General features: G+C 36.3%; 2 protein-coding genes across 5 annotated transcripts in view; both read right to left on the reverse strand.

Moving 5' to 3' along the window:
* The window catches only part of LOC129576334 (xaa-Pro dipeptidase), a 43,080-nt gene that overhangs the window by 1,452 nt on the left and 23,096 nt on the right, over positions 1-18,532 (reverse strand). The window contains exons 1-7 of one of the 4 annotated variants that reach the window (XM_055461274.1): positions 12,223-12,594; positions 11,315-12,098; positions 8,784-8,975; positions 8,595-8,642; positions 5,277-5,338; positions 4,858-4,902; positions 13-105 (exon numbers count right to left, since the gene is read on the reverse strand). In XM_055461274.1, coding sequence (XP_055317249.1) covers positions 13-105; positions 4,858-4,902; positions 5,277-5,338; positions 8,595-8,642; positions 8,784-8,975; positions 11,315-11,326 — 452 coding nt within the window. In that variant the 5' untranslated portion in view covers positions 11,327-12,098; positions 12,223-12,594. Of the gene's footprint in view, positions 1-12; positions 106-4,857; positions 4,903-5,276; positions 5,339-8,594; positions 8,643-8,783; positions 8,976-9,228; positions 12,596-13,798; positions 14,142-18,532 lie in introns of those variants that run through there. The other 3 variants (XM_055461275.1, XM_055461271.1, XM_055461272.1) reach the window with 3 other exon arrangements.
* On the reverse strand, positions 1,741-4,825 carry LOC129576327 (uncharacterized). Its single transcript, XM_055461254.1, has one exon. It carries the CDS (start codon positions 4,218-4,220, stop codon positions 2,142-2,144), a length of 2,079 nt encoding a protein of 692 aa, XP_055317229.1. The 5' UTR covers positions 4,221-4,825; the 3' UTR covers positions 1,741-2,141.

Below are 18,532 nucleotides of genomic sequence, written 5' to 3' on the forward strand. Positions count from 1 at the left end.
TCCAACACTTACTTAATCGTTTTCATGACAACTTTGTGTGCGTCAGACGATACCTTGGCCACATAGCGCAGCACCTCGATTTCAGCCGGTGACTTAATAACTCGACTGCAATAAATAAACAAAATCGATGTATTCCTGAATGTAATAAAACAAAAACATCGACAACAAACAGGGGCCTGTTGCACCGTACAGCTACAATAATTGTTAACTTGTAAATTAAAGGTACCTGTAAATCTGGTTTTCAAGCATTTGCAATGAAAAATAGTTTTTACTTGATAAAATTCTTTTTATAAAGTCAATTCGTGAGGCAAAAGTGAAATTATTCATTTAAGTATTATAAAATAATTTAAATTGTATATAAAAAAAACAAATTTTAAGGGGTGAAAAATGCATAGAAAGTGTTGGAGATGAAATTTTTAAGATTACATTCGAAAGCGAATTTAGAGTATACACCCAACACGAGTTCGCCATGGTATCCCATGAAAGTTGCGCCTGGTCACATAGATTTCATTGGCACATAGTGTTGGCCTCCCATGTTGACCCAGTTTGAAGGGCAGAGGTCAAAAAGTGAAAAAAGTACAAAAACTACCTTAAAGTGGGTAAACCTCCCTCCTCAACCCCAAATCAATTGCATTTTTGGATTCCTCGTCGAAAATTAGCTATACCTTCCGAACATCAGTTTTTAATAAAACCTCTCACTGTGGCTCAAATCATCTCGGAATGTGCAGTGGGAAAAATTGATATTTTTCTATACATTTATACGGATTTTTTGTGTTTTTTTTGGTTTTTCTCCCATAACTCGTAGACAATATGCAATGGAGCAAAACTTTGTTCAGCATAATTTTAGATCTTGTTAAAATCTACAATTTTGTCGCAGACAAATATCACTTATCTCTTATAAATAAGGAGATAATGGCCTTGATAGCTCTTATCAATTATCACTGTTATCTCCTTACTGATAAGTGATAAGTGATAACTGTCTGCGACAAAATTGTAGATTTCAACGAGATCTAAAACTTTGCCGAACAAAATTTAGCTCCATCGCATATTGGGTACGAGTTATGGGAGAAAAACCGAAAAAACACAAAAAATCCGTATAAATGTATAGAAAAATATCAATTTTTCCCACTGCACATTCCGAGATGATTTGAGCCACAGTGAGAGGTTTTATTAAAAACTGATGTTCGGGAGGTATAGCTAATTTTCGACGAGAAATCTAAAAATGCAATTGATTTGGGGTTGAGGAGGGAGGTTTACCCACTTTGAGGTGGTTTTTGTACTTTTTTCACTTTTTGACTTCTGCCCTTCAAACTGGGTCAACATCCGGGAGGCCAACACTATGTGCCAATGAAAGCTATGTGACCAGGCGCAACTTTCATGGGATACCATGGCGAACTCGTGTTGGGTGTATACTCTAAATTCGCCTTCGAATGTTAAAAATTTCATCTCCAACACTTTCTATGCATTTTTCACCCCTTAAAATTTGTTTTTTTTATATACAATTTAAATTATTTCATAATACTTAAATGAATAATTTCACTTTTGCCTCACGAATTGACTTTATAAAAAGAATTTTATCAAGTAAAAACTTTTTTTCATTGCAAATGCTTGAAAACTAGCGTTTTACAAGAAATTGTAGACTTGTAAACCAGATTAACAGGTACCTTTAATTTACAAGTTAACAATTATTGTAGCTGTACGGTGCAATGGGTCCCAGAAGCTCATTAAAAGTCATTGGCATTTGGTGTTTTTGATAAAGATATAATTTATTGATCCATAATAATTATTTTGAAAAAATATATATGGAATTGATAACAACTTTGTTTCTTGATTCAAATCGATCGACGAAATTTGTCATAATTAGCAAGGAGGTCAATGACTATTTGATGAGCCGATTTGTACAATTTTTTTTTCTTGTTATTAATGCAAGGAGTGTGTGTGTGTGTGTGTGTGTGTGTGTGTGTGTGTGTCTTTCATATTTAATATTTAGAATAATAAATTTTAGAGAAAAATATTTCTATTAATATTGTGAATTGCTTTGAGCTGTTTATTTTTTTTTCTTCAATTTTTTTTGTCATTATTTAGAATTGATAAACTTAACAAATTGGTGTATGTGTACTAGTATTGTATATATTTTTTTTTTATTTATTTGGTTCGATGGCTGGTAGGGCTTGGGACATTTGTTCGGCAATATATTCGTAGAGTTCTTTGCGATGCATGCTGAGCTTGCTAAGTGCGGTGTATTGCAGTGATACGACTTTGAGTCCGATGTGACGCAAATGTCGGATGCGCATTTGTTGTTCGCCAATCAAGTACGTGCCGCTGGTATCGTAGTACTCGGGCAAATGGATGAGAGCAGCGACTAGAACATTTCGATCTTTTATTTTGTTGTAGTTAATTAGACTGAAGCCGGGCGGATGAAATAGAACGTCAATTGTGTATAAATTGCAGTACGGAAGTTGCTGTGGTACTTGTAATGTTGTGTAAGACGTTTTATCACCAGCAATCAATTGGATTATGTCCGAATTATCGTTGATTATGCGTTTGATGCGGTTGTCAATGGTTACTTGATTGCCGCCAACCTGGCGCGGTAGCAGTGGTCCATTGTATTCGCTGCATTCCAATGTCAATGCGGTGTCCAGCAGCTTGAGCTTCTCACGAACCATTGGCAATTCATTCATCGACGTTGAGCTGTGCAACAAATGCATAAACTGTCGATTGAACACACGATCAATGAAATTCACCGGGAACAACTTGAGATAGACGGTTGCCAGTAGAATGTCAACGATGTGTGCGGTTGAGATTTTATTAAAATTGATATTCAAATACGTTTCAATGGTTTCCCAAAATTTACTCGTATTCATGGGCTGAAAGTGTAGCCGACCAAATGGATAGACAATATCGCGCAGATAGCCTGGATCAATGTTTGCCGCTTCTTTGATATAAAACTCACTGCATCCGTTGAGAATGTACGAATTGAGCAGACGAAATGTGTTGACATGTTTGAGAATTTCAATGACCAGCGTTTGTGATTTGATTTTCATGGCCTTGGCCTTCATGTAGCGTTCAATGGCACTTTCAAAATCCGAGTCGGTGTAATTCAAGGCGGTCAAACAGTGGACAATTTGCTCCAAATGTGTTTCATTCACGGCATGGATGTTGACATTTAGCCATCGAGTGATTGCTTTCAGTGTGTCGTTGGTGTGACAGCCAATACGGCCCTCTTTAATCGCTTCCATGATATCATTCACAGCATTGGGTCGCAGCAATGGGAACACTTCCACGATTCGCTTATCCAGAATGCCAACGACCATTCGACGGCTGACTTTTAACTTTGGTAAAATTTCAAATACAAACTTAATATTATTCTCATTGATATCCTTATCCGCATCGGATAGTCCGGCCCAAAATTTTTCAGCACCCGTAAATCGTTGACATTCCACAAATCGATGCACAGCTTCGCATATTTCCATCACGCTCAGACAACCGTCCGCATTTCGCATCAGAATCTCATCACAAATTTGCTCAATCGATTGATTCATAAACAGCATCGATTGCAACTGCTTCAGCACATTTAGCAAAATGGTTGTGTCACACACACGACAAAAACTATTCAACAACTGTTGATACTGTTCATTGGTGGCTTCAAACGATTTCAGCATTTGCATCGGTTCGATTCGGAGAATTTTCTCCAATGCAAACACCAATGTGTCCTGCTCCAATTCATGTTTCGGCAATGATGCAATCATTTGCAGTATACTTTCACCAGTCTCACACTTCTCCAGTAGTTTAATGATTGTATCACAATCGGTTACAGGGTTTATCACCACATTTGTACTATTTGGCGTGGAGGATATGTGTGCAGTGGATTGGTCAGTGGGCACTGTGTTTTCGTTGTTCGCTTGATGTGTCAGTCCAGCGACGCCCAACGGTAGTTTATTCGAGCCAAAGGCAACAATCTCATTTTGACCGTATCGTCGAACAATGATTGGTAATTCTTGGATTTCAACACCTTGTTGCACCAAAATCACAGCCTGGCCCAATGCATGGCGACGCGTTTTCAAGCCATTTATTGCATGCTCATCGTTGCCATCCTTGGTACCATTGTCATCACTGTAATATCGCACTGGTTTCACAGCCGCAGCAGCCGATCCATATCGTTTATTAAGATTCACGCGACTTCGACAGCATCGCAATTGATTCAAGATGAAATATGACATCGCCAATAAACGGAGCAAAAAAAAAGGACGTCAACGAATGATTTTTTTTGATTCCTTCATGCGAACGTCAACGAATGATTTTTTTTTCTTCCGCAACACCAACAACAACGACTAGTGTGTGTCCTTCATAAAAAAAACCACCAACGCGCTTTTCCTTTCGCTTAAGCACGCGTATAATTTTCTCCCTGTGTGTCGTACACTTTGTTTTTATCAACACTTTTAACGGAGTGACTTTGATGGTCGCATCGAAACTGCGATTTTCCTATGATTCCGTAGAATTGCAATTTTTACACTTTTGTGGTTGGTTTATGTAACTATCGTAGCCAAAATAAAGCGTTTCTCTTATTGATGTTGCAATCTATTCATTTATTCATGAAATGCCCGTCAAATTTTCATGAAATCGCGACTGCTAACTATATCTCTATTATATAGGCACACACGAACAATAGTACAACTGTCAAACGCTGTTTGACGCATTGTCCTATGCTTGCGTTCGTGACTCTCTCGACACCATTGTCATTCGTTCGTAATGAACGAATGGCGATGTTTGAAAAGAAGAGCGAGATTTTTTTCAGTGAAAATAAGGGAATAAAGTAGAAGAAGGAGAAACAAGTTGAAGTATTTAAAGAAAATATACCATTCAGCCGCCACTGGATACAAAATGCTATCATTTGTGTTGTACCTTTAAAAAAACCGAGAGAAAAAAAAAACATATGTTATTTTGAATTGATTCGCATTCATTGTTGTTTATGTGTAATATTTTCAATTCTCACGCATAGATGGCGCGATGCGGGTTGAATGTGTGAAGACAAATTAGTATTTGGAGTTTCATCAACACAAGTGTTTTTCATGCTGATTATTGCATCTTTCTGTTTTTGCACCGTTTCGATATATTCAATTCAAAGTGTCATTTTTCGCGAAAACGTGCAAATTCTCTGTTATCCAGCCCATATTGTTTTCGTTTCGTTCGAAATGCAAACACACATCAGCACAAAAAATGTGCAAATGAATTAGAGACAAATGAAAACAAAGCAAAACATAGAGAAAAGTACTTACTTATCGATTCCATCGAATGAAGCCGGTTGAATAACAAGGTGGCTGTCCGAATTTCGGCCTTTCTGTTTTCATCGCACGAAGAGGGGAAACGTGCCGTTTTGTACACGAACAGAGAGAGAGAGAGAGAGAGAGAGAGAGAGAGAGAGAGAGAGAGAGAGAGAGAATGAAAAAAAATGTCATCAAACGAAATTTTTTCAATGCATGCGGAAACTCATTTACAAGAGACAATAACACACATCACAGGTACAACGACGATGACGATGGCGAACAAAACACGAGCAGCAAAACAAAATCGTAATGTAAATAGCAGTTTGTCGCTGTTTTTTTCGTCAAATAAAAACGCGGTTCGTTGAACCTGTTGTTGTATTTTCGGTGAAATTGTTCGTTCGTTTAATTTTATTTACACGAAATAGCAAACGAGAGAGAGAGAAAGAGAGAAATTTCGGCGCGATTTGCAGATGTGAAAGAAGCAAATAAAAACAATACGTTTTTTTTTTTTTCTTCTCGCAACAACAAATGTTTATCTATCTGTGTTTGCTGTGTGCAAAGTCCCAATCGAAATATGGAGTATTTGACGAAGCGCACATTAAATCCGATCAGTTTCTAATTAAGTAAAATAAGTCTTACACGTGTAACGATAAAAAAAAATGTTGCGCAGTGTTTGAGCGCGCGCAAAATGTGCAAAAAAGCAAATAGTGTTAATAATGGCCAGAGAATGAACGTGGCGAGCGAGAGATGAGTGAGAGGAGAGTGTGGTTTCCGTTTGCTTTATTAAAAACTCGTGTTTGCAAACTAAAAACAGAAGAGATGAAAAAGGCCAACGGCCGGAATTGAAGCCAGGAAGGTAGAGTACACCGATACCCCATCATGTGTATGTGTATGTATGTGTGTGGCTCGCCTCTTTTGATCTTTCAATCGGCATCCTTTTCTTTGTTCCTTTTTTCATATCTGGGTTATATTACAATAATGTATATATACAAATGGCTAATGAGCTTCGAAAAGACGTAAATACATGTCAAATGAAATCAATGCGCGTGCACTCAAACAAACTTTGATTCGATCGGTGCCGCCGCTGAACTGAATGGCAAACTAGATGATGGTTTGGGTCGGCATATATCAATGTCGTAAATCAATGCTAGAAATTCTAACTTTGAATCGAACATTGTGAACAAGAGTCAAGGTCACATTTATTTGGCGGTGTTTCACCTTTTGCACGTACCCCATTCCAGCTTTATACACACACACACACACACACACACACACTCTCTCCGGACAAACAAAACAAATTCTAATTTGCTGAATAACTCAAGCCAGTCTTTTGTTTTGTAAACAGAATAAGGCTGAGAGCAGCGGCCAAAAGAAACAGAAAAAAAAAACAACTAATGCTGTGTTTATTACGTTTTAGAAAAGAGCTATATAATACACAATAGACGCGCGAGCGCGCAATTTTGCATTTACATCGTCTATTTTGGTTGCGACTCTTTCGTTTCATTGTTGCCAAAATGTCAATATAATGTCGGTTGAAGGAAGGCGTTTGTTTTTTTTCTCTCTCTCTCTCTATTCTAAAAATAAAATCAGCCAAGCAAGTGATTCGATAGTGCTACATTTTCTGGCTTCAATTTTCATTATCGTTGCTATTGTTGTTGTTACTGGATTCGATTGGAAAGCAACAACAATGACAAAAAACCTTTCTGACTTTCATGCTCGCAAACAGAGTGTTTGAAATTCAAAACGATTCGAGTAACAATGCGAGAAGGTAAAATGATTCTAATGAAAAAGGCCAAACGAGAAGAAGCAACTCAAATTGATGTTCTACTCTCTAGATTATTCCATTTCATACGTACATAAAACACACATGACTCGAGCAATTCTTTCAACTACTTGATTTGATTGTTTGATTGATTTGACACTATTTGCGGCTGTTTGCTATTGTTGTTCTCATCATTGCTTGCTCTGTTCCTCTGTCTCTCTATAACCACCATCCAACAACACTTGCTTACGCTACACGGCTATTGTGCTAGCCAATGTTCTTTTCTTCTTTTTTTTTCTGTTCCCAAATAAATGTTTAAATGAATGAGCGATAACAACAGATAGCATGCAAAATTGATGCTGTTTCAGCCGCAATTGCGTCGTGCCGTTCAATGCAATTTTCATGTGTGTACATTTCTGCGGTAGTCGCGTGCATGTATGTCGTATGTGTGTGTGTGTGTGTGTGTGTTTTTTTTATGAGAACGAAAATGAAATGGAAATTAAGCCTAAAATTGTATTTTATTCATGCAAATGTTCCAGAAAATACGGCCCGACCGACATTTAAGCAAATGTGAGTTGCATCGGTGGCGACGGCGGTTGAGTAATTGAAACGTTTAAGACTCATATACATAGATATGATTTATCAAATGTTTATGTTATGCCCGAGAAAAAGAAAATCCTACTGCTCATCTCAGGCCTCTGTAGAAGATATATCCTAAAATGAGCTCGTTGGGAACGAAAAAAAAAAACATTAGAAAAAAAAACATGAATCAACAACATGACGATCAAATGTTTTCTTTCGAATTGGAGCGCATTTGTTTCGATTCGTTCGAACGACGTGACTTTCGTTATATGTGACTTTAGCTTAAAAAAAAAAAAACTTAAAAAATGGCATTTTTATTGGAATTTAGCGCTGTATGTCGAAAAATGCGCGTGATAGCGAGCCGATGAATAATACAAAAACAGGCATATTTTCCACTCGTTCAAAGTATGTTATTTTTTTTTTATTTATTCGCTGTGCGCCCGACGACTGTGCTGTGTTTGTATGTTTTGAGAGTTGTTTTGTGTTTTCCAAACGTATCTACTACGCTTTTTCATAGAGACGACGACGGCGGTGGCAGCAACAGCAACGCATTGCTATCGAAAATGAAACCGAAAACGAGCACAGAAATTCAGTGAGAGAGACCGAGAACGACCGAGTCATCATATTGTAATATAAACCGAATTTTGCGCACAATCATCAAATTGCGTACATATGCATAATATTTGTTTGATAGAGTCTAGGCTCATCGAGTGTGGTACTAATCAGAAGCGGAAGCATGAGTAAATTGTATTTTGTCGTATCACCAGAATAATTCTCACACTCTCTCCATTTCAAAGTCGTTCTTTCTTTCTCTTTATCTTCCATTCTGCCCGTCTTCATCTCTTTTCACCGGCTCAATTGCCGAACACTCGACATTTTGAATCGCCTGCATGCATTTCATAATCGTCTTCGATCGTACATTTTACTAATTTTGTTGAAAATGTAAATATTGACTTAATAATCAAAGCGGTAATGCAACTACTTACCAACAGTAATAATTGGGATGCCTCGTGTTCCGTGAAGAATGCATCGAGCTAATTGGACGAAAGAAAAATGTGAAAAAAAATGGTCGATTCGGGCAAGTTCATTGAAGCCATACAGATATTGTTATGAAATGGATGCATGTGAAAAACTAACAAAACGCGAACACATGAAAAGACAACGAGAATTCTTACATCATCCACAAAACGAACTTCATCAACGTTGTAACGGGCCTTAAAGTCATCCGGTGTCCACAGTGTTCCCATCCAAGTAGCATATTCCGCTGGTAATCGTGGTGCAAAAAGTGTCGCTTTGCCGGTAGACACATTCACAGCGCCATAAAATCCCGGCTCACGCACCCCGAAGAAATACGTGAAAAATGGCTCCTAATTGAAATGATGAAGAAACCACTTTTATCAATAATAATCGATCAACAATAAAAGAAATAAACAAAACGGAAAATTCGAAGCAAATATTCGACACGAGCAATATTTAAATGAGGAAAATCCAAACGAAAGCCTCCACAACGTGAAAATCCACGTGCAACGACAAAAGAAAAACGTCGCATTTCAATTAAATATGAAATAACGAACGTAAAAGTGAAAAGCAGTCGTAAAAACATAACAACAGCATAATTACCGATCGATTTTTTTTTAAGTATGTAATTTTATGGTGGTGTATTTCATACAGTGATTGAGACTCGTCTTGCTGGCGACACATCGGAAAATTATTACATATATGGAAATATGTTACGCAAAATAGCACAATGAAAATTCATTAAACGCTGCCACAAAAACGTGTGTGCGCGCACCACACGAAACTCCAGAGAGAGAGAGAGAGAGACCTCTTTGTTTTGAGGGCAAAAACACAAATGCGACGTAATGCTCACGCCAACGACTTCAAATAAGCACATGCTATGATGGGTCACCGCTTGGTTTAAAATCCAATCTGTCGACACTCTCCAAAGAAAAAGGAGGAATGAATCATTTTAAAGGAATGGAACAATGTATCGATTAAGATGGCATTTTTGCTACTGAGCTCTTTAGAGAACAAAAAATGTACAGATTAAGAAACTTATCAAATATTTCTTGGATAATTTTGTTTTAGTTGAGGAAAATCACATCAAATTCTCCATTTAAACGGAAAAAATGTCGACGTGCACTTATTCCGCCGTAAATTTCTTTTCGCGAATGTTTTGTAGCAAATAATGCAATCAGTTCATCGAAATCGTCAAATATTGTACAATCTTCACATAATACAATTGACGTTGCGTTCAAATGAAAATGATGCTATTTTTTGTCTCTTGTTCGCTTTGTTTTGAGAAAAACAGCAACCCATGTAAATTCGCTTGAAACAGACTAATTTACAGATTCCATACTCTCTGGTCGACAAAAGTTGCAATCCAATTAAAATTGGAATAATGTCAATTACGTCAATTAGTGATGATGATAAACTCCAAAAATTGAAGTAATTCTCAGTGTTTAATGGATGATATTTAACAAATATTTAATTATCTTCCGATAATTGCACGGCATATTTCCCTTTGAGTGTGAAGTGTGAACATTCCAGCAATTTGAAGTATTTTTAATTGAAGCGCCGCATCAAACGATCCTAGTGTGTATAAAAGAACGGTGAACTGAGTGTCAAGTTATTATATTTTTCAATCTTTGATTTGAAAGGAAGCCATGAGACATGTATTCATTGTTTTGATTTTGGTTGCTGTCAACACAGGTAACAATTTCGTCTAATATTTCTCATTCATATTGTAATTGAAAGTCTAAGAATTTTTCTTTTCAAAACTAATAATTTCTCCTACACATGGTTACGATATGGTCAAGTTCCAAACGGAATACCAGAGTAAGTTGGCCACAACTATAATGAGTGTGAGCCAGAGATTGGGCGTATATCGATTGCAAAGCAAAGCAAAGCAAATGGTTTGACGACATTTTGCCATGGAAAAAGCCCGAACAGTGCTCAGAAAAAGGCATACGAATATACAGTTGGGTCAGCCATTACGGATGCAAGAAAAAATATTCAAAAGAAAATGCATACACCGGATGTTATTGCTCAATTTACTCGAAAGATATGTCGATATTGTGCTAGAGTTCAATTATTTACTAATTTTGAATTTGATGATGCCCACAACGCTGACAGAAGTATACAACTTTTGAACACAATTCTTGAAATAAATTCGATTTGTGATGCAACATGAACATTTTAGCGTTTTCTCTCATTGTTTCATTAAAATCCGAATGTAAAAACTTCTAAGGCAACTCAGATAACCGAATAAAAATCAACGGTCCTATTCTTTTTTACTTTGACAACTGATATTGAGCGCAAACACCACCTAGATAATCTAAGGCTAATGACAATACAATCAAGTACACTCTCCGTTCTGTCAAACGTCATACTGAAGTATAACATACAGACATAACGAATTCGCCATCGGTTCTTTAGATGGCGCTTCGGTCAACTGAGTTCCAAGCAAATACATGTATCAGTATACAAAGCATTCCACGTTTGATAAAAATAATCAAAAAAACTGGTGAGGAAAAATTTCAAAAGTATTCTTTGGAATGAAAATTAAAAATGATTAAAAATTTTAAAAATTAAACAGCTCTACGATTCATGTAGCGTCGAAAGAAAAATCGAAAAAAAAAATTCACTTTCTCATCACAACGGAATTTGATGATAAAGAGTTGATTCTTTTCTTTATAATTCTTACAAATTTCCTCATTCTATTGATAAGAGAATTTCGTAATGAAAAGTGTTGGCTCAATGAATTTGCGTCGTGGTTTTGAAAATTGCTGTCGTCTGAGCCATTTAAAATAAAACGGTCGGCTAAAGTGACAAATGCCTGAACGAACGAACGAACATGTGAACGAAAAAAAAGAGAGAATTATAATAAAACAATGATTAATATACAAAATTGTACACGTTTGTCATTCCGCATAGGACGATTCATGCTTTATTATATACGCAAAGCGACGTAAAAGAGTGTCGTTCGTGTGGCTCGTGTGTACATATGTATTTGTTATGTTGTGTTTTTTTTTCGGCCGAATTTCAGTTGTTTAAAGTTCATTGATATATTTGCATGTATATATCGAGAGAGGCAAATTTATTGGATATGGTCGTCTTGGGGCGCGCGATTTGTGTTTTATATCTACAGCAATATCTCGTATATTGGCAACTGTTCAATTTAGAATCAATGTTATATTCTCTCGCAAAAATGATAAAACGGAGTCGAATGGTAGGTATCTCTCTATAGCGTGGATGAGTTTAGTTTCACAGAATCAATTCGATTTTTCGTTGGAATGCTTGTAATCAAATCATCATTTCCACGCTCAATTTCATAATGATTGAATAATCTCCCTGTGCTCTGTGTGTGTATATCGACGACGAAAATCATTCGTCAAAACATCATCGTATAATCAAAATTGGCGAAAAATGAACGATGCAATCGTTGTCGATTTGATTACTTGATTTAATCTGTAAACATCGTTACAGCGCTAAAAATAAAAAAGAAAAACAAATCAATTGCGGCCGCAAAAACAGCGAATCAATTGAGCGCTGGCGAGCAATTAAATTCGCTGGTGTTTGTGAGAAAAATGAGGCGCACTGTTGATTGCTGACCGACAAACTCCACTCGGAACACATGCACCCAAATACACATACACACTAATACGCGCGCGCGCGCGCAACCAATTTCCAAGCTCGATTATTATTTCGTAGAATATTATCGATTCGATGTCATGATTTAAATAAATATCCATACAAAATAATTATAGACTTTTCATTAATTATTTCTTTGCAGTTTTTCTTCGATTTTCATTTTTGTTTTTTCCTGAACTTTAACTAGCACCATTCCATTCCGGGGCGGTATGTGAAATGGTTTTCACTTTATTTTAAAATCGATAAAATGTTTGCCCGTTGATTTTTTTTGTGTGCAAAAAACGCAACTTCGCATTTTCGCTATCTCATTGCTAATTTCCGAGACCCTACTGTAATAATAGACAGGCGATGAAGAGAATAAAACACATAATAATTTCATTCGCAGAAATTGTTTTGTTATTCGTAAGAAAAAAAAACTCGATTCCTATAAATAGACCGGATCAATGCGTAGTTAGCATCATTATGGCAATCTGTTTCATACAAAACAATCTTTATTTTTGTTGTTATTGTTGCTGCTGTCGCAGACTGTTAAATAAGCTGCCTTTTCTACTGTAGAACAAACACAACTGAGACTTTGCACTTCGCCTCGAATGCTCATTTCAGGGAGTGAGACACACTCAGATCTATTTAATGAAATTAATTAACACCCAACGACCAAATTATGACACATTTCAATTTTATCTCTCTTCCCCATACCATCCATCTTTCTCTCGTCTCTCTTTCTCTGTCTGGCATAGCCATGCGTGTGCGTGTGCGTGTGTTTATTGTGCTTTGGCAAAATGATTACGAAAGTCAAGTTTTACTGCGCTTTCGATGTGATCATCTATTGAAAAGCCAATCATTTATAATCATAATTGATTGAGTTATCTTCAAACAATCCCTCGAGCTGAATCGAAAAACATTTCATGCGAAACTTTTTTCAAAACTTGGCGAAAATATTAAGGAAATAATAAAATGGTTGAGAAAATTCTATGAAAAATTGCGAAATGTTTTCTCATTCATTCCACAGAACCAAATCTCAAAGATAGCATCGAAAAAATTGTTCGCATATTGTTGTTGTGACTTGGAAATTGAAATGAGCTTCAGTTATTTGATGAATGTTCTGCGAAAGTTATTCTCGTGCAATGATGAATTCATGGAACTTTCATTTCCGAATGCATGAAATTCAAAGGTCTTGAAAACTCAATTTGTTTCATTCAAAGAATATATGTGCTTTTCTCTCTCTCGCTGCCTTTTTCGTCGAAAATGAATAATTTTTCCATTCAAAAGTAACGGCAAAAAATTGGTGGGTATTTTATGTGGGTTTTTCGTATCTCTACGAAATCAGTTCTCGTCAAATTGATATTCGTTTGAAGGCTTAAAATGTATGTCAGTCGCATCAGAACGATGGAAAAAAAGCAAGTAAACAAGTGGCGGCGTCCAAGCGCCGACGCCGGAAGAATGTAAAACGATTGTGCAATTTCTTATCATTTTGGCCGATAACAAGCCGGGGCAGAAAAAAAAAAAACGTCGCAGCAGCATGGTGCTGTTGGCTTACCTGCCGAAAAACGTATTCGACATCAGTATTGTACAAATGAATCGAATCGCCGCCTTGCAGCAATACAAACGCTTTTTTGTCGTTGCCAATGCTTGGAATGTTCTTTAATGCGTTGCATACACGCAATCGATTGTCTCGAAACAGTGACAAGGGTACGGCATGAGTTCCTGGTCCCATATCGATTGTGGCACCATTTGCTGTCGTTGTTGTCATCGTTTTTGCTGCCATTGTATCTCCTTCTTCTTTTTCTATCGATGTTCCCGTAAATCCTCTTGCTATTTAAATTGGATTGGAATCTTAAACTGTTTGCAAAAAAACGCTTCCAATATAAGCTCCAGATGCGCTGCAAACAAAAAGGAAAAATTTAACGTAAATATCATAAACATGAGTTGTTTACTCGTTTCGCATCGCGCATCGAAATGAGGTAGAAAAATATTTAATCAGATTAAGTGTATGCAATCAGAAGACGTCAGCTGATTTCCTTTCACGTTAAATGATGCAAACAACCAAAAATGAGTCATTAATGGCACGGTTGTTGTCGTTGTTCTTCGGTGTGCAATAAAATCGGCTGAACGCGAAAAAAAACACACACACAGCAAATCCAATTTCATTTCCATAAATTCAATAGAGACATGGTAATTGTTCAAAGAATACGATACACATAACAATTCTTTCTCGGTATTTTATTTTTCAAACAAACGGCGAAGAAAACAAGCGCGTCGACAATCAAATGCCATCATATTTGAAGGTTTCCCTTATTTATTATTGATGCCTTCAATTGAATCGAATTTTATTTGGATACAAAAGATTTTTTTATACGTGTCATAAAAAGCAAAAGAGAAAAAAACAAGACCGCAGAGCTTCGCTTTGCTCCGCTCTGCGTTCTTGAGTTTTTAGTTATTTAATCTATTTTGTTGTTTCACAACAAACTATTTTTTGGCGCACTACATGAAATGTATTTCATCAAAGTAACTTTGAAGTAATATATTTATTTGCAAAATGAATGACAAGACCTTGGTTTTATTTTTTTTTTGAAATATACTGCCTTTGGTTTAAATTAAATAAATAATATAAGCATAGAATCTAAAATCACTTTAATTCTGTTCAAGACTCAGAAAATATTATACGAAAAATTAATGTAATATTTAAACAACATTTGATGATAAAAATTAGATTGGCGCTCTGATATATTATGCACTTATTTGTCGTAACTGCCACTGTTTTAAATTAAATAAAAAATATGAGCATAAAATTCAAATTCACCATAATTTGTTTCAACACTCAAAAAGTATCTAGGAAAAGAAAAGAGCAGATTAGTAGCTCTACATTTCATGTAGTGCTAAAAATTAATTCTATATACGCGCATTCAATTTTTATCTACGCATTTTGTATTAAAGCCCATAATGGCAAAGCCATTCTGACAACCACTTTGTGTGATGAGTCATCCACTCGTTGCTGCTGCTGCTGCTTTCGCATCAGTATAGGGCTGAGATTATGTCTGTGAATATTGAGATTTTGTACACAAAGAAAATACGCCCCGAAAAATTCATAATATTTGAAGCAACTCGAGAAAAAAAAAACACACAGATACAAAACGGTTGGATAAAATGGTGCGAATAATGAAATGGTTGGATTTGGGTTTTTAGCCGATAGAATCCCTTGAATACTGTGTCATTGTTGTGATTTTTTTCGCATTTCAATGACTATGACGATGACTATGATAATGAAAAAAAATAGCGACCCAACCAGAAAGAGGAAGAGAGAGAAGATCAACATAAACACAACCAAAACAGATGACCGTAACGTGTGGTAACAAGATATCTACACACACAAAAAAACCATTTACGATTGACTTTAGAATTTATTGAATCGAATGCGAATCTATTGCGTTGTTGTTTTTATTTTACAAAAGAAACATGTATTTTTGGGATATGTTCATTGTTGGATAGCTGAGCAGTTAACATGTTTCGACCTGAAAGTAGCAAGCGCGAACAGAAAAAAAAACATTTCTACTACGGAATAAATAAAACCAAGTGTTTACACATCATTGGAACGCGCGTTGTTCTTCTTCCACGTTGGCAATAGCAACAGTAGCACACAGCAGTGATAGATATGTATATGTGCTAAAAGGGAGCTAACGGGAGAGCCTAAAATAAAAGAGCTAGAACTATTTGGCATTTGTCCTTGAGTTTGGTCGACGAACCTTCCTTGTTTCCATGTATCTAATGCGACGCATTATTCTAAATTCTTTTCGAGAATAGCAGTTGTGTGAGTGTGGTTCTTTCTCACGCTGCTTGTGCTTGTGTGCGAGTACACTCATTCCTTATGCTTTTATTTCAGCATAATTGGCGCTCTGGCATGTGTAACATACAGGCGACTCGAAAACGATTTGCGATTGGATTGACGTCATTCGTTTGTTGGAAAAACGGAAAAAAGCAGAAAAAAAAACGAGGAAAATGGTTATTCATAATTGAAAAGGCGCTACATTATGTAAACGCTCTTTGCGTGCTAGGTCGATTTTCTCTCTCTTTCGCTCTTTCTCTCATTCTCTCTCGCTCTCTCGCTCTCTCTCTCTCTCGCTCTCGCTCTCGCTTGATAAAAGCACGATAAAAGCAAACGGTAAAAGCAAACGCAAAAAAAAAAGTTTCTTTCGGCTTTTGTTTGAATACCCAATATTTGTATACAAAGTAGGTAGAGCGCAACATTTCTCGGCTGAGTTTCCTGTTGTTGAAGTTTTCAAAATAACACCACCACCACCAACGACGATGATGGTTCCCACCAGCATCATTTCGCTGAGGTCATTGGGGAATTTGCGCTCACACAAGAAATTAATCCACCCGACGAGTGAATTCGCATTGCAATGGAGACGCATTACCTTTTGCGAAAAAAAAAGTTTTCATTTCGATTCATTTGATTGGATGATCACGTTACAAGTCTCAATGGTAAGCTCACGCTGCCGCCGACACACGTATACACTCACTCCGAATGTTGCATTCGAAAACAAGAGCCTTTAGCTAAGCTAGAACGTAATAAAAATTGACATGAAGTAGGGACAAGAAGAAGAAAAAACGCATTTTTTGTTCATTTTCATTTTGTTGAGAACTGTGTTTATGTATTCATAGTTTTACATGTACATAGATGTATATCACTAAATAACAGTTCAATTAAGATAATTTTTGTGTGTGTTTTTTTTCAATGTATTTTTGTCGGATTATTATTTTTTTGCAGTTTTTTTTTTGCTTTTAATTTACATAATATGTCTAGTACAGTTATAATATCTTTAGCATTGTTTTAATTCAATCCGTTGTTGTTGTTGTTTTTTTTTTGCTTTTTTGCGTTACTTCAATTTCAAAAATTGGTTTTCTCGTTCTTTGTCTTGCCTAAAATTGTTTTTCATCGGAAATTCCGTCTATTCTACTAGTTTGGTTAGCATAATATGCCGTTTTTTTTTTTTTGAAATTTTAACTAGAGTTTTTGTTTTGTTTATAAGGTGATTCAAATCGAATCGAATGCAACTTGAAATTTTTTTCATTTGTTTTTTTTTTTATTTACTTTTTGTTGCTTTGCTTGATATTTTTCATTCATTTTGTTTCATTCGTGTATGGCGATTTCAGTCAATTTGTTGTTTTTTTTATTGTTCTGTCATGGTTTTTTCTTTTTTCTTCGATTTGGTTTTGGGAAAGTTTCGTATTTTTGTTTTGAGACTACATGAAGAATTTCAATATGTGTTCCATTTTAACGCTATTTTTCGGTCGGTTATTCAGATTATGACATATGCCCACAGTATCGAATGCATTTCCGTTGCTGTTTCTGTTGTTGTTGTCGCTGTTGTTAATCACGAATGTCACACATACAATGGGCTACGAACGCGGTCATGTGACATATACACATTCGATGCGATGATGGTATTCATTTAATTGATGCTAATACGTTTTCACTTTTCATTTTTTTTTTTTTCTTCAGCAACGCATTTTGAGCAACACCCAATATACGCTGAGGTGCACCGGGAAAAAAAAAAGTTGCGAGCGACCAAATGGGCGGTATTGTTGTTGCTATCGTATATAGTATAGCTGCTGTTAGTGCGCATTTTGTCTCGAGAATATTCCGTAAACAAAACAGCATATGTCAGCAAGTACACAAACGTGAAAAATGTGAATGCCTGTACTTTTTTCACAGTGCATTTTTTCGGTCTGTTTTCTTATTGTTGGTTTTGTTCAAATTGTTGCTGTTATTGTGAGGAGTAAATGTCTTGTGTGATCTGGCACCAAATTGTTCGAATGTGATAAATTGTGGCCAGAACAAGAGCAATTTATTTGCAACCTCAATCCATTTCTTTCGACAATCACTTTTTTTGCATACTCTTTTTTTCTCACTCGGTTTCTCTTTGCCCCAACTGACTCTCCCCACTCACTCACTCACTCACTCGCTCGTGTACTACTCTATTTGTGAATTGACTATAGCAAATGCGGTGTTTTAAAATGAAATTATTTCGAAAATGAATATTGTAAAACGGGCTATTCAACTCGATTTGTGATGATCAATGTTCTACGCTCGACTTTTCTCTCTCTCCCTCTCTGTCTATCTCACACTCACTCTCTCTACACGATAAATACACAGCCAACAAAATGAGTTTTAACGAGCACGAACTTTCTCAAATATTCGGATAAAACAGAAGATAAAAAAAAAGAGAGAGAGAGAGAGAGAGAGAGAGAGAGAGAGAGAGAGAGAGAGAGA

The sequence above is a fragment of the Sitodiplosis mosellana genome, unplaced genomic scaffold (assembly GCF_009176505.1).
Source record: "Sitodiplosis mosellana isolate CC-2019 unplaced genomic scaffold, AAFC_SMos_1.0 Smas_scaffold_6181, whole genome shotgun sequence".
In the NCBI taxonomy this organism is placed as follows: domain Eukaryota; kingdom Metazoa; phylum Arthropoda; class Insecta; order Diptera; family Cecidomyiidae; genus Sitodiplosis; species Sitodiplosis mosellana.